At 44.4% G+C, this 14,186-nt stretch overlaps 2 protein-coding genes across 2 annotated transcripts; one reads left to right on the top strand and one right to left on the bottom strand.

Annotated features, from left to right (window-relative positions):
• The first annotated feature begins 394 nt into the window (after positions 1 to 394).
• LOC136515075 (GDSL esterase/lipase At3g48460-like) lies at positions 395 to 4,251 on the top strand. Its single transcript, XM_066508758.1, is given in 3 exon segments — positions 395 to 682; positions 684 to 1,151; positions 3,545 to 4,251. Coding segments are annotated over 3 exon segments (1,176 nt in total). The 5' UTR covers positions 395 to 487; the 3' UTR covers positions 4,058 to 4,251.
• A 62-nt stretch (positions 4,252 to 4,313) lies between these two features.
• LOC136515074 (serine/threonine protein phosphatase 2A 57 kDa regulatory subunit B' theta isoform-like) lies at positions 4,314 to 8,712 on the bottom strand. The gene is made up of 4 exons (XM_066508757.1): positions 8,395 to 8,712; positions 6,641 to 8,027; positions 4,791 to 5,171; positions 4,314 to 4,711 (listed from the first exon to the last, which is right to left on the bottom strand). Exons 2-3 carry the CDS (start codon positions 7,835 to 7,837, stop codon positions 4,812 to 4,814), a joined length of 1,557 nt encoding a protein of 518 aa, XP_066364854.1. The 5' UTR covers positions 7,838 to 8,027; positions 8,395 to 8,712; the 3' UTR covers positions 4,314 to 4,711; positions 4,791 to 4,811.
• Between the last annotated feature and the right edge of the window lie 5,474 nt (positions 8,713 to 14,186).

The raw sequence follows: 14,186 nt of genomic DNA on the forward strand, positions 1-14,186 counted from the left end.
TGTTTTTCAGCCAGTTTCGGCCAAGTTTCATCAAGCCGAATGGGACATTATGTGTTATTCGCCGTACGTCGACAGGTTCACCAGCCAGCCATGCAGTTTGTTACCATTCCATTTTCTCACAGTTCCTTCGTCCAGCTCTCCGTCTCAATTCTAAAATAGCGTCACTACATCAACTTTGACTAATTGCATATAAAAAAATATAAATATTTATAATATTAAATAAATATTATTAGATTAATTACAAAAAGTATTTTATAATAATTTAATTTAGAGTCGTAAATGTGAATACTATTTACTGGAAACTTATTCAAAGTAAACTATTTTACGTGGCACGCTGCCATAGTTGTATTATTTCCGGACGGAGGTAGTACCTGCTATAAAGACAAGGTACCACACGCGAACGCACGCCGCGGATGCACGCCTACGCTAGTAGCTACTCAGAGTGACAAGCTTGCTGCTAGCGCGCGCCGCAGCGTGGTGCGTGGGCATGGCGACCACTAAGACGGCTAACCGCCTCGGCCTCCTAGTCGCCGCCACCGTCGTCCTCGTCGTGGCGACGGCGGCAGCTCCGGCCTTGGCCGCGGCCCCTGCAGCAGCCGCTGCTACACCGCCGTCGCCGTTCCGGAGGGTGTACGCGTTCGGCGACTCGTTCACGGACACGGGGAACACGCACTCGACGACGGGGCCCCTACTCGTTCGGCTACGTGTCCAGCCCGCCCTACGGCGCCACCTTCTTCCACCGCTCCACCAACCGCTACTCCGACGGCCGCCTCGTCGTCGACTTCCTCGCCGAGACGCTGGCGCTGCCGACCTACCTCCCGCCCTACCTCTCCTCCAACTCCAACTCCAACTCCTCCACCACCGCCGTCGGCGTCAACTTCGCGGTGGCCGGCGCCACGGCCATCGAGCACGACTTCTTCGAGCGGAACAACCTCAGCATCGACGTCACGCCGCAGTCCATCATGACGCAGCTGGACTGGTTTGACGCGCACCTCCGCTCCTCCGGGACCGGCGAGAGGGTCACCGACGCGCTCTTCTGGGTGGGCGAGATCGGCGCCAACGACTACGCCTACACCGTCGTCGCCCGCGACACCATCCCTCCCAAGCTCGTCCGCACCATGGCCGTCCAGAGGGTCACCGCCTTCGTCGAGGTATGCACACACTGTCCTGTACGACGTCGCCATCGTCGTCGTCGTCGTACACCTTTGCTAGCTATAGTTATCTCGGCCGCCGCCATTAGTGCTAATAATCGCATGCCCTAATAATAACTTAACATACCAGAACAGTAGTCGATGGAGAGATGGAGTGTGTAGTTGAGATTTGCATGTGGTTGGTATGGGCATTAACGCCTGATCCCCATCTTGCGCTAGCTGTCCGTGGCGTCAGAACATTTGATGATGATTTTGGTTGTATTGCACAGGCCGGCCGGTCGCCGGTGCATTAACTCTGCTCACTTGCTCAGCTTTGATTTCTTCCTAGCTACTGCTACTCTGATCCACATCCACTGTGGCCATGTTTAGGCCCCGTTTAGTTCCCTCCAAAAGCCAAAAGTTTTTATGCAGTATCCGTCACATCGAATCTTGCGGCACATACATGGAGTACTAATTGTAGACGAAAAAAAAACTAATTGCACAGTTGGGTGAGAAATCGCGAGACGAAACTTTCGAACCTAATTAGTCCATAATTAGACACTAATTACTAAATACAAACGAAAGTGCTACAGTACTCAAAACCCAAAAAATTTCGGATCTAAACAGGACAAATACAAGTTGCGAGCTAAACAAAACCCAAATACAAGTTTGATGTGACGGAAAATCTTTTTTTTTTTTTTTGTATAGTATCAAAGTTGGGAGCTAAACAAGGCCCGTGCCTTACTCCATGGAGTATGCTTCTAGAATGTGTTTTATGTGCAATTTCTGCACTGGGCCTTAGCGGCCTGTTTGGATCACCATGCCTGTCTGTCATCTCTTCTTCATAACACCACTTGCAACATGGAGTAAGCTCTCAGCTCAGCAAGAGCCTAGCCCTAGGGCCTGCATGATCACTTTGATTAGTTAGTTGTTAGTCCAACTATGAAGTTTAGGCTACTAAATTTTAGTTGTGTTGTTTCTATATTCAATAGACTACGGAGAGGAACTAACCACTGGTTGGTCTGGTTTTCAATTTCAGTATTAAGAATTTGCAAATTATCGGTCAAATTGCGCCGAAATTCTTTGGAGACTTCAACAAAAAGTATCTCTTGCTTGGCTCCTTGCACACACAGGAGAAGGATCTCTTGCTGTCTGTAGCACAGCCCTGTCTTCCTTCTTGTACAGTATTGCACTTGGCCACTTGACCACTTTTAGTACAGAATTGCCAATTTTAGGTAGGTTTCATGCTAATCCAGCTACTTAGTCCTTGCACTGATGCTAAGCATAATAGTGAGACCGAGTACGTTGATTGGCTGAACTTCCCTTTTTAGCAAACTAGTTTCTTTTTTTTTTGGAACCAGAAGAACTGCACATTATTCCAAAAAATGAAAAAAAAAGATAAGACCTAGCTAGACTAAAGATTGATTAGTACTGCCATAGATGACTCTGTGGAGTGGGAGGTACTCCGTATATACCAAGGCCTTGTTTAGATTGAAACTTTTTTCAACCTGATGAATAGTATCATTTTCGTTTTATTTGGCAAATATTATCCAATCGTGGACCAACCATGCTTAAAAGATTCATCTCGTGATTTTCAACTAAACTGTATAATTAGTTATTTTTTTACCTACATTTAATACTCCATGCAAGCGGCTAAGAGAGTGAAAAAATTTGGAACTTTGATGGGATCTAAACAAGGCCCAAGGCATACATGGAGCCATGGCCAAGATGCATGCTCTGAGGTTTCTGCGTCTATCCAACCGTCAGTACTACTAGTAGACTGCAGTAACGGTACTGACGTAGTACTGTGAATCGATTTGATGAGGCTCTGAGGTTTCTGCATCTATCCAACCGTCAGTACTGTGTCACCAGCCCGATTTGATGCCTGCTATTTACTGCGCTGTCCCTTCTTCGTCGTCCTCCTACCACTGCCAGACTGCCACTGCAGTACCTCTGGAATTCTAGATCCATGCTTCTCTGAATCCTGAAGCAGTAGCCGGCCATGGCACCACGGATTCACCACTCTGTCTCGGTATCATCCCTTGCTATGCACCAATAAAGCAACTCTGATGACGAACGAGTGTGATCTGCATTTCAATCTCACTGCAAAACAACCGCATGAATTGACCTGTGGATATATAGGCCCTGTGTGCTTGAGCTTATCGGCCAAAATTAGCCTAACTTTTTAAACATAAAAATAATATTTTTTTCTCACAACAAATCAGTCTTACAAATCAGCTACCGTAGCAATAACAAACCAACCGCAGTAGCAATAAGTCCTATCGAAGAGCACCATATATCATAGATGAAATACTACGAAATATGAATGCTTTATGTATCTATATTTATCCAGGGTTTGTAAATATGAATGCTTTATGTATCTATATATATCTTGGGTATGCAAAAAATGGCAGGGGCTGCTGCAGAGAGGCGCCAAGTACGTGATCGTGCAGGGGCTGCCGCTGACGGGGTGCCTGCCGCTGGCCATGACGCTGGCGCGCGCCGACGACCGCGACGCCGTGGGCTGCGCCGCCTCCGTGAACCGGCAGAGCTACGCGCACAACCGTCGGCTCCTGGCGGGCCTCCGCGGGCTCCGGCGGCGGCACCCGGGCGCCGTCGTCGCCTACGCCGACTACTACGCCGCGCACCACGCCGTGATGCTGAGCCCCGCCCGGTACGGCTTCGCCGAACCCTTCCGGACGTGCTGCGGCTCCGGCGGCGGCGCCTACAACTTCGACCTCTTCGCCACCTGCGGCTCGCCGCAGGTCACCACCGCCTGCGCGCGCCCGGCAGAGTACGTCAACTGGGACGGCGTCCACATGACGGAGGCCATGTACAAGGTCGTCGCCGGCATGTTCTTCCGCGACGCCTACTGCCGCCCGGCGTTCAAGGATCTGCTGGCCATGAAAGCCCAGGGCAAGCCGTGATCACCGTCGACACCCAGGAGAATGAGAATGCACGCTTCCAATAAGGAAGCTCATCATATAGTTCTATGATCAGTGTTGCGTGCTTTTAGCTAGGATCATCAGTAGAACTGCAATTCAATCGTGACGAATTCATGTCATCTTCATCTTGAACCGTTGCCATTTATCAGGCATTTATAATTGAAGCCATATATGATGATGAACCAAAGGATTTGATTTCTAATGATAAGTATGCATGGTTCATGCAGTGATGCTATACTTGCTCATATGAATTGTACTTCACAGAAAATTGTACTTCCATTCACAACAATTTCAGACTCAATAAACAATAACATGACCCATTTTCAGACTCTAACTAGGGTTCTATCCACCAACTACCGCCAATTTTGTCTCCAGAAACAGATACCCATGCATGGGAAGATTGCAGGACCAGCAGGTGAAAACAATTAAATCATATCCAACTCCTGCCAAGGCTTAATGATACAACAATCAACTCAGATCTTAGCATAAGCCGAAAGAAGCCAAGACTCAGGGATCAAGAGAATGACGCCACTGTGCCTAACCCAACTGGCTTCTCAGATCATATCATTTGTCAATTTGCCCACCTTAATATACCTCGTATATACAACTCAATCCTGTACAATGTTTCATGAACACCTAGAAATTTGAGAGATTCATCTGTTAGAAAACACTCGCCCAAACATGGAAACTAACAAAGAGAAGCACATTTGTTTACCACATGAACGGTATGATTTTGCTACACAGCTGAAGATTGACGGGACAAGGGTCGAGAGACGAGAACTGCTGCACCGCTTGTCGCTTTCGCTGACGCAATCTCTTCAAGGCGCTTCCATGTGGCTTCTTGTTTCAACTTAACCTCCTTCTCTTTCACTTTCTCTTCCTCATATTTCCGCAGACACTCAGTGAATAGACCAGGGTCATGGTCAGAGAACAGTTTTCGAACATTTAGAGTAAGGCTTTGCACAGCTTGGTTCCAGTGCCCGCTGGTATTTTTCTCCAGTGCAGGAAAGATGATAGGTAGTATAACCCTACTATTTTGTTTGATCAGACTCTCGATATGGTCGTTGTTCCACAAAAATAACGCTCGCTCAGCAACCTGAACAAGAACAGATGCTATCAGTTAATTATATGTTCTGCATCTGCAATATCAATAGGCCTTAACAAAATAAGCAGTCTCTGAGGTCTCATGGTCCAAAACACAACTGTGGATTTGCAATGTGATGAAAAATCACCCTCACAACATTTTGTTCCCAAACTCCACAACATTTTGTGCATAGATCAGAAAAAGACGACAATTGTGGATAAATAATTACTGTTCATAATGTAGGATAACAAATAAACCATTTCATTTCCTCTTATAAACCACTGTAACGAGGGCATGTCATAAATACTGTTCAGAAATGTAATTCAGGGAAGATCCGTAACAGAACTGAAACCCTATACATTTGATGGTAAATTCATTGCTGCTCTCTCAGAGCTCATTAATCAACAAGATAGGACATCCCAGTACTCTGAACTCTACAGTATATTTGTAAAGGACATAAGAATGCAAAAATAGCTCCAAGGTACATTCCAATATGTGTAATTAGTTGTAGGAATCAATTAACGGAAATGCATTTAAAGAAATGAGAAAGAAAGAAACTACATTAGATGAGACATAAGGGATGGAAAATCTATGATCCTTCAACAATTTTTGTTTAACAAGTAATGATCCATATTATGCATCCAAATTTAGCAGTGGCGATTCATTGATGTCCTAAATGACTTTAATGGTCAGCAGGTAATTAGTGCTCGCCTACTCTGAGCTGTACAAAAGGAGACATTTATGTTTTACTTTCCTTTGATATGTCTACCAGAAATTTTGTTTTCCAAAAAAATTTCACGTAGGACTAGGAAAACTAAATCAAAACAAGGGATTCATACTTTAGTACTGACTGTCACTCCAACAAAAATCATTTCCAAAGAGCTACACGCCCCAGAGAAATCCTTATAAGCTATTTGGAATTCTCTTGGCATCCCAAGTCATTGGCATTGTGTTTACAATCGAGTCACCGCCAACAGCCAAAAGCTACTCAACCACTCAAAGTAACTGCACAAGGTGGCCTTTAAGCAGTAAGTAATTGAGGCAGTATTATTACTATTAGCAACAAACTGTGAGTTGCTTTTCAGAATACACAAAAGAACAAAATGCCTCAAAAGTAAATTAAAACATATAGGGCACAGAAAACTACAAAAGTAAGTGAGCAGAAAACTATCGTGTTCCACTTAAAAAAGCTAAGCTGTCTTATTTTAGGTCTCCTGTGGGCTCTAAAACAAGGCTGTCTTATCCAAATCCCCTAAGGAACAATAAAGCGCGCATATTGTATATCTACACTAACATGCGTTGAACAGAAACAGAATAAACAAGAAGAGATCATCATTGTGCAGGCCATGCCTTCTATCAATTTCGAAAAGATAGGGACCAAAGAAAATTACATAACAGAAGAATTGATAAATGACGAACACAAATGGAGGAAGAGAGGGATCATGCTTTCATGAAGGAAGCAACACTTTGGTGAGCATTACCTGAAAGTGTGAGCTATTCAGGCACCGTGCAATCTGGCGGAAGAGAGGGACCATGCATTTCTGAAACTCTGCAGGTTGCGTAGCTTCCAATATCTCTTCCAACTCCCCCAGAAACAACACCTCCTTGGAGCTATTAGTGATGGGCCAATATTTTAACAGGCCTCTGATAACTGTATCTGCAAGTTTGCAATCCTTTTCGACAAACTGGGTGATGCAGTAAGACAATTGCTGATGATACATCGCAATGCACTTTGGCTTGTGAAGTGGAATTAAAGCTCGAACAAGGAACAATTTATGCTCTTCCTTAAGTGGCAATGCAAACCCATTGATGATACTTCCCAAAATCTCCAATATCTCTGCGATTCCATTGTGTTTTTCAGTTTCATAGATAAACTGATAGAAAATGTTGTTAATGGCTTTCCGAATATGGGGCCGATGAACCATGAACTTTCCATAGACACGGTGAAGTATCATCTTGAGGTACTCTCTCTCCCTAGGGTCTTCTGAATCAAAGAGGTCAAGTAGCCTCAGAACAAACGAATGATCAATGTACCGTTTAGCAAACTTGGCATCAGTCTCTTGAGACTGAATGAATCTCAAGAACAACTCATAAACAATCTGCAGGTGTGGCCATGAAGGGTCCATGACAGGCTCCTCCTCATCCAGATCAAAGACGTCCACTTTGTTCTCTCTGGGAGTACTCAGTGTCCTGAATAGGTTTGAAGAAACCATTTTTGTGATCTCTTGCATGCTTGCCTCAGAAAATTTCCCAGTGGCCGAAGTAATATAGTCAACGAGCTCCACCAAAGTTTGTCTCTTTATCTCCTTCTCCTTTATGTTCTTTGTTGGATCAGTGAAGTCAAATTGGATGCAGCACAAGTTCAGCTTCTTGATGAACAAGCTCTGTTTCTCTGTGTTGGGCACATCCTTAAAGCTCGGTAATGACAGAAATGCTGATGTGGCTGAATCACCATTCACGTGTGCCCTCGTGTTTGCATTGCCAACATGCATGCCACTCCCATAACTGAGCCCAGAGCTGGAGATAACCAGTGGATAGCTACTCAAGTTGGCGGCCCTGTCTCCAGCTCTCGGACCCAATGGCGGGTGGGACACCGAGGGGCTGGACCGGCCAATAGGATCCTTATCTCCGGATTTGGACGGCTTCTTGGGGAGCCGTCCAAGGAATTGCTTTATCATGTTATCACCAAGAATAGCAACGACACCCAACCAACACAAACTTCAAAGAGCTTCGGAAACAACAGCTGTCTGCTTCCTAATAGCAGAGCCAGTAGCCTACTAGTGAACAGTAAACCCTAGTGCATTGCTATATTAAAGGAATATCAGTCGAAAATCTGAATTTCTGGTGAGCAAATCGAGCCGCTTCAACCTGCAAGATTCAAGCTGACAAGTCAAAAAAAAAAAAAACACAAGAAGATCGCATCGCCAAAAGAAAGAAAGAAAGAAAGAAATGAGCTGCCCGTAAGATCACACAGCAACGGATCAATCGAACCCAAAATTCTAGAAACTAAACCGCTACCGCATCTTAGTTCGACTAATCTCGCGCGCTGAAGAATAGGAACAGCCTAATCGAATCAGCTCAGATTCACATGGCACCACGCAGCAAACAAATCCGCGAGTAACAAAATGGAGATGGTGGGAAAGATTCGGATTCTACTGCCCACAGTCAAAGCAACGAAATGGTCACCCGGTACAAAATGAAGAGCTACAACAAAGGCGATCAGGAGGTTCCCTACCGATAAACGAAGAAGTCAATCCAAAGGCGAATGGATCTCCACCCGCACGCCGGCTCAGCACCAGTGGACGGTGACGAGGAGCCAGGCAGAAAGAGGAGGCTATGACCGGGGAGACGCCCCCGGAAGCGCGCGAGAAGGCTTCCGTGGAAGGCGAGGGGGGGCGCCTGGCTTGGTGCGTGCTGTCGCCGGCCGCAAGGTCGCCGATGATGTGGCGCAGGCAGCGAACACGGCGGCCGCGGTGGAAGAAGAGAGGCCGAGGCACAGCGAGAGAGGAGAGGAAAGTTCCACCTGCCTACCTCAGCTTGGCGGAATCCCGGTTTTGCCCCTGGGATCCCGGCTGGCTAAAGTGCAGTTGGTGGCTTTTGTTGTCATAAACAATTCAACAAAGCTTGACACCTCACTTTACTACACTACCACGATTGTTGAACCAAAACCAGGCTCAGAAAAAAATGCATCTTCAATTAGTGGTTTAGGTTTAGAGCAAATTTGACATGAGTAACATTACATGCAATCTGAATATGCATATAGATCAATTATATAGAGGGAGAATATTCAGGGCAAACTTTTTGGAAAAAGAACATACTTAGAGCATCTCCAAGAATAACTAATAATTCTTTTCAATCCATGATTTTTGGGAAGAATGAAAAAAATTCATCTCCAACAACTCCTAAACTCACCTCCCAATCTTTTAGCACTTGGGGAAAAAAAACTCCTTTGCACGTAAAGATGTGCGGACTCCAGGCTGCGCGTATCTTCTCCCGCGCCCTTATACTTAGGCCAATCTAAAGGTGGAAGTGAGGAAAAAGAATAAATAATAGAAAAAGGGTCCTGATGCAAATGTACACGACATAAAGAGTATATAGAAGTGGTTAAGACAATTTAGATATAGTATAAGATTCCTGATGTAAAATTATATTCTATATTTTATGAGTGAGTTATTGGAAACTGTTGGAGATGACCTTCTTTTTTTTCTCTCAATACCTTTTTGAGAGTTGCAAAACTACATGTTTTTAGGAAGAAAAAATAGAAAACTCTTGGAAATGCTTCCTAAAACAAATGAAAGATACAGATCCATAATGCATCTATAGATGTATATTGTCATCCTAAAAGTCGAGATGCAAACTCTCGTTCTGTAAAAATTATTCATACCAACCAAACTAACAAATTTCATGCGCATATCCGCTAGAAAACGAAATCACAGATTTTTGTCCTCTGGTGCACGTACACCTGAAATTTGTTATTTTCGTATGGATTTTTCTATATTGAGTTTATATCTCAACCTTTTGCAGCAATGTATATATATACGCACTATGTATATTCATCATTTTAAAAAGTTTGGAAACTTGTAGTTAAATTTTTCTATGAGATTTTTACGATTCCGATGACCGAATATTCTCACTTGTGTATCTCTTAGTGAATTGCTAGTATATGTTTGACCACTAGTTTTTTTTAGAGTACAGCCTCAATCTCAAAATAAATCAACTTCTACCTATATATATATATATCCAATCAGGCATAAGCAAAAGTTAATTTGTTTTGAGACGGAAGAAGTATATACTTAAAGTCCTTGAAATTTATGAGATTTTGCAAATGCTTTTGAGTAAAAATCTACACATATATGTTGCACGTTTCCAAAGTAAATAACTCAAAGGCTGCTGATGTCTATATATAGCTTTTAATGTCAAATGAAGTTCGATAAACTACATGTTTTTTTTATACAATCTCAACCGATAAGGTTAGTTGGTTGGTGCCGTATATATGGTGTATTCGCTGCGACTTTGTGGACATGTTAGTATCACAGTAGGCCTAATTAAGCTTTTGTGAAAAACAATGTTTTTTCAAGAGCTAGTAGGGCTGAGGAAGCTAAGATTCGTAGTTAGCTGTGCGTTTGTTAGCAAACATGCATCGTAGTGGTAGGTATGGCAACATTGCGTTATAAAAAGTATACTCTTATTTTCTAGCTAACAGGACCATGCATACAACTTTATTTGGTTATCCATCTATTTCGACGTGTTCTCTCTAGACACTCGTGTAGTAGTGTTGAGAGTAAATTGATTAGATTTTTTGGTCTTTGCACCAGAAGTGGTATATTTAAAAAAGAAGTGGTTAAGTATTATATACTATGTACAGATGGTGTATTTCTTTCTTTCTCTCTTTTTCTTCGTTAATTAATATATAAGGAGTATTTCTTTGTAAATAAAAAAATAAATCATCACTGATAAATGAGGAAGGAAGAAATTGGTCATGGAATTTTTTTATTAAGTCATGGAGTTTGTTGGTGGGTATATTATTATTATATATTCTGCTTTTAATTTAGTTTTTGTTAGTAAAGAATTTCGTACTGGGGGCAGTTGGCTGGGTTGGACGCGGTGCGCTGGAAGATTCTCTCGCTTGCCTGCTGGGTACGTCATTAATTAGCTTAACTCATCTCACGCGTTAATCTACCTGTTAAATACACAGATCGCCATCCAATCAGATATTATATATATTACAATAACAATGGCCATTGCTCCAACGTCGAGACCGGGTTTCGATTTCTCTGTGCATTTTATACCAGATAATAACGAGTTTTTTTTCTTCTCAGAAAAAACTAGTAGGAGCTAATAAAATAATTATTTTTAACTTCACCGTCTTCCTCCTTTTTATTATTAGGGATAGAAGTTGTTAACTACATGATGCGCCCACAGAGTGAATTGGGTCGCAGCTAAGAGCATAGCCAAGAGTTTCAAAAAAAAAAAAACTCTCCCAATTCTTTAATTTTTGGCAAGATTAAAAAAAATACATCTTCAACAACCCTCAATTCTCTCCTAATCTTTTGGCACTTGAAAAAAATGACCTCCCACGCGCAGAAAAATGCGCATAGTCCTTGTCGCGCATATCCACGCCCCACACGTGCCCGCCTCGCTCCTTCCTTGAACTTCACACCGCTGGGCTTGCTGTGCGGGATCGGCAAGGGACACGCGCCACCACCGGAGCAGAGGCCAGAGCAGCTGCGGGTGAAAATGGAGGAGATGTGTAACACCCTCGGTGTTACACCCTAAATCATTTACTAAAATATATCATGAGCATCATGTTTATGTATTAATGCATGTGATAGAATGTGTAGATAAATTCCTTTTAACTTAAAATGATCAATAAAAATGCTAAACGAAAGTTGATTCGATAGTTCATGCATATCAAGTAGGGTTTAAAACCAATTTTTATTAAGCAATAGAACATGTGTGTGATACTTAAATGAAGTTGGAAGTGCAAACTTTATAGATGACAATGAAATACTTGGTATTGAAAAAGAATATTGCTAAGTAATATTTTCAGTAGCTTAGAAATGCAATATGAAATTAAGATTAGCTCAAACGCTTAGAAAATTTCTAATCTTGTGGACAGCTAGATGCTGCTATGTTTAGCAATTTATTTGGAGAGATTGAGTTAAGGAGTGGTGTAGTGCTATGATTCGATTTAGTAGTTCCGTATACCATCTTGAGTGTAGTGAAGCCGGTTTAGGTTTAGGAGCAACGGCTTAGTCGTGATCAGCGCTTTAAAATTCGGGCACGTCAAAGCTTTGTGTTGTCTGGTGCCGTGCGCGTGGTCACCACGCGTGGCCGCGTGGTTGTGCCGTGCGCACGCGCGTGGCCGCGCACCGGCTGGCCGAGGCTGCCATGGCCTTGCCGCGGCTTGGCCGCTCTAGCCACACCGCTTGGCCGTCGGTTCGCTCTACACCCGACCGCCCCTGTCGCTAGTGCTGCTGCTGCCTCTGCGCCCGCGCCGCGTCGATGCCACTGCCGCTACCGTCGCATCACCACGCTGCGTTGCACCGCTGGCCCGCCTTGACGCTACACGCACGAGGCCGTGTCGACGTCGCCTTGCCATTTATGGCACTACGGCGCGCGGGCCACGTCGGCAGCGAGCGCGTGGCCGTCAACTAGCGCTTGGCTGTGGGCCGCCTCGGTCGTGCCAATCGTGTCCCGCTAAGCACGCACATGCCGAGCCTCTGACCGAGTTCCCACCACCTCCTGTCCGCTCGCTTCTCTCCTGTCCGCCTCTCTACTGTCGCCACCGCTGCGCCGCGCCAGAGGGCCTAGACGCGAGATGATGCCTTCCATTAATTCCTACGTCCACCGTTCCACCCTCACGTCCCCTCTCCAGTCATCCCCACCACACTTTGATTGCGGCTCAGTCGAGCCTCAATTTTGGAGCTTCGCCCTGCCACCGCGACATTAAGACCCGTCACCGCCCGTGCCATGGCCAGTCCTCCCCACTTAGTCCCGTGTGAAATTAGCTGCACCAATAGCTCCGCCTTGAGCCCCTCTGCACCGTGCGCACACTAGTCGTAGCTCTAGTGCCACCTCCTCGCCACTGACGTGGTCGTGCCTTTACGGTCCGCTGTTCACCTCACAGCGCGCGCGTGGCCAGCCTCGCTCGAGTCATCTCCGGACGAGCCGGCACCTCGGTTAGGTCACTGGTGAGTTGTTGTTCCTCACCCGCTACCCCTACTGCCTTGTTGTTGCTGCGGCTCACTAGAACATCGTCGCCATTGCCGCAGGGTGCCCGCCATCGTGGAGAGGTCCTTCTACGGTGTCTCGGCTCGTGCAACCCCCGCCCATCACCTCACGTCGACCCCTTGGTGAGATTCGGCCTCTTAGCTAGGTTAGCATGGGTCCCGAGTGGCCAGCGCTATCGCCAATGCCACCGCTCGCCATGTCGGAGCATGTGGGGGAGGCCAGGGACCATGCCATTGTAAAGAGAAGAGAGTACAAGGGTCTTTTTGCATAGGTGCTGTCTCTAAGAATAGTAACGTGGACTGCGGGTTGTTTTGTTCAGAGTCCAGGGACGCTTTTGCTAATATGTCAGCACACACGTGGGCTTCTCGTCGTGGGCCGCATCCGTGCGCAGGCCGTGCCTCGCGTGGGCTGCGTTAGGCCGAATTCGGTTATTTTTTTCGTGGAAAATAGAAATAACTTTTCATTTTTATTTCTGAGCTAAACTTTGATAATTAATATAAAATGATATAGATGTCCAAAAGTTGTGAAACTAATTTTGTTGGGTTCCTAAAAATATCATCTACCTATGAGTATAGTTAGTTCATACATATCTGTGTGGATGTAAAGGAGCATTAAAATAGTTGAGATGCTTAGTATTATTTCGATTAATAATCGTAGGAATTCTTGTGGTAGATTGGTGATAGCAAAAACTCTAAAATTTTTATAATAGCTTCATTGTATTATTATATGCTCACTGTAATTTTTGTAGCCCTAGAATAGACTACTTAATAGGTAGCTAAATACCCATTAAGGTTAAAGGAATAATGGCATGATATTGGTTTATAAAAGTTAAGCACTTGTATGGTGAGCTTAAAATCTATTTGGTAGAGATAATGATTAGCTTAGTATATTAGTCATTAGAGCAAGCTTAGTAGCTTAGCATGTGTATTCTTATTTTAAGAGTTGCTGATGCTAAAATACTAAGTGTTGCATCATCATTGCATGCATGTAGAGAATGAGTTGGTGTAGTTCGTGACTGTCGAAGAGCAGGAGTACTAGGAGGTGATCGAGGAGTACGAGGAGGAGGTCCTCGTACAGGAGAAAGCTCCACAGCCACTGATGACTGACATAGCTGACAATCCGCCTGCCCAAGGCAAGCTCCGGTGCATAACCTCTATTTTATAATTCACCGTATATATATGTGTTGTGCATTGACGTTACAAGAATTTTATGAAAATCACCTGCATAAATATATCTATCCTAAGAGTCTTACTAGTGTAGGTTCGAGTAGCTGCTATGCTTAGGTTTTCGGTA

The sequence above is a fragment of the Miscanthus floridulus genome, chromosome 17, assembly GCF_019320115.1.
Source record: "Miscanthus floridulus cultivar M001 chromosome 17, ASM1932011v1, whole genome shotgun sequence".
Taxonomy (NCBI): Eukaryota; Viridiplantae; Streptophyta; class Magnoliopsida; order Poales; family Poaceae; genus Miscanthus; species Miscanthus floridulus.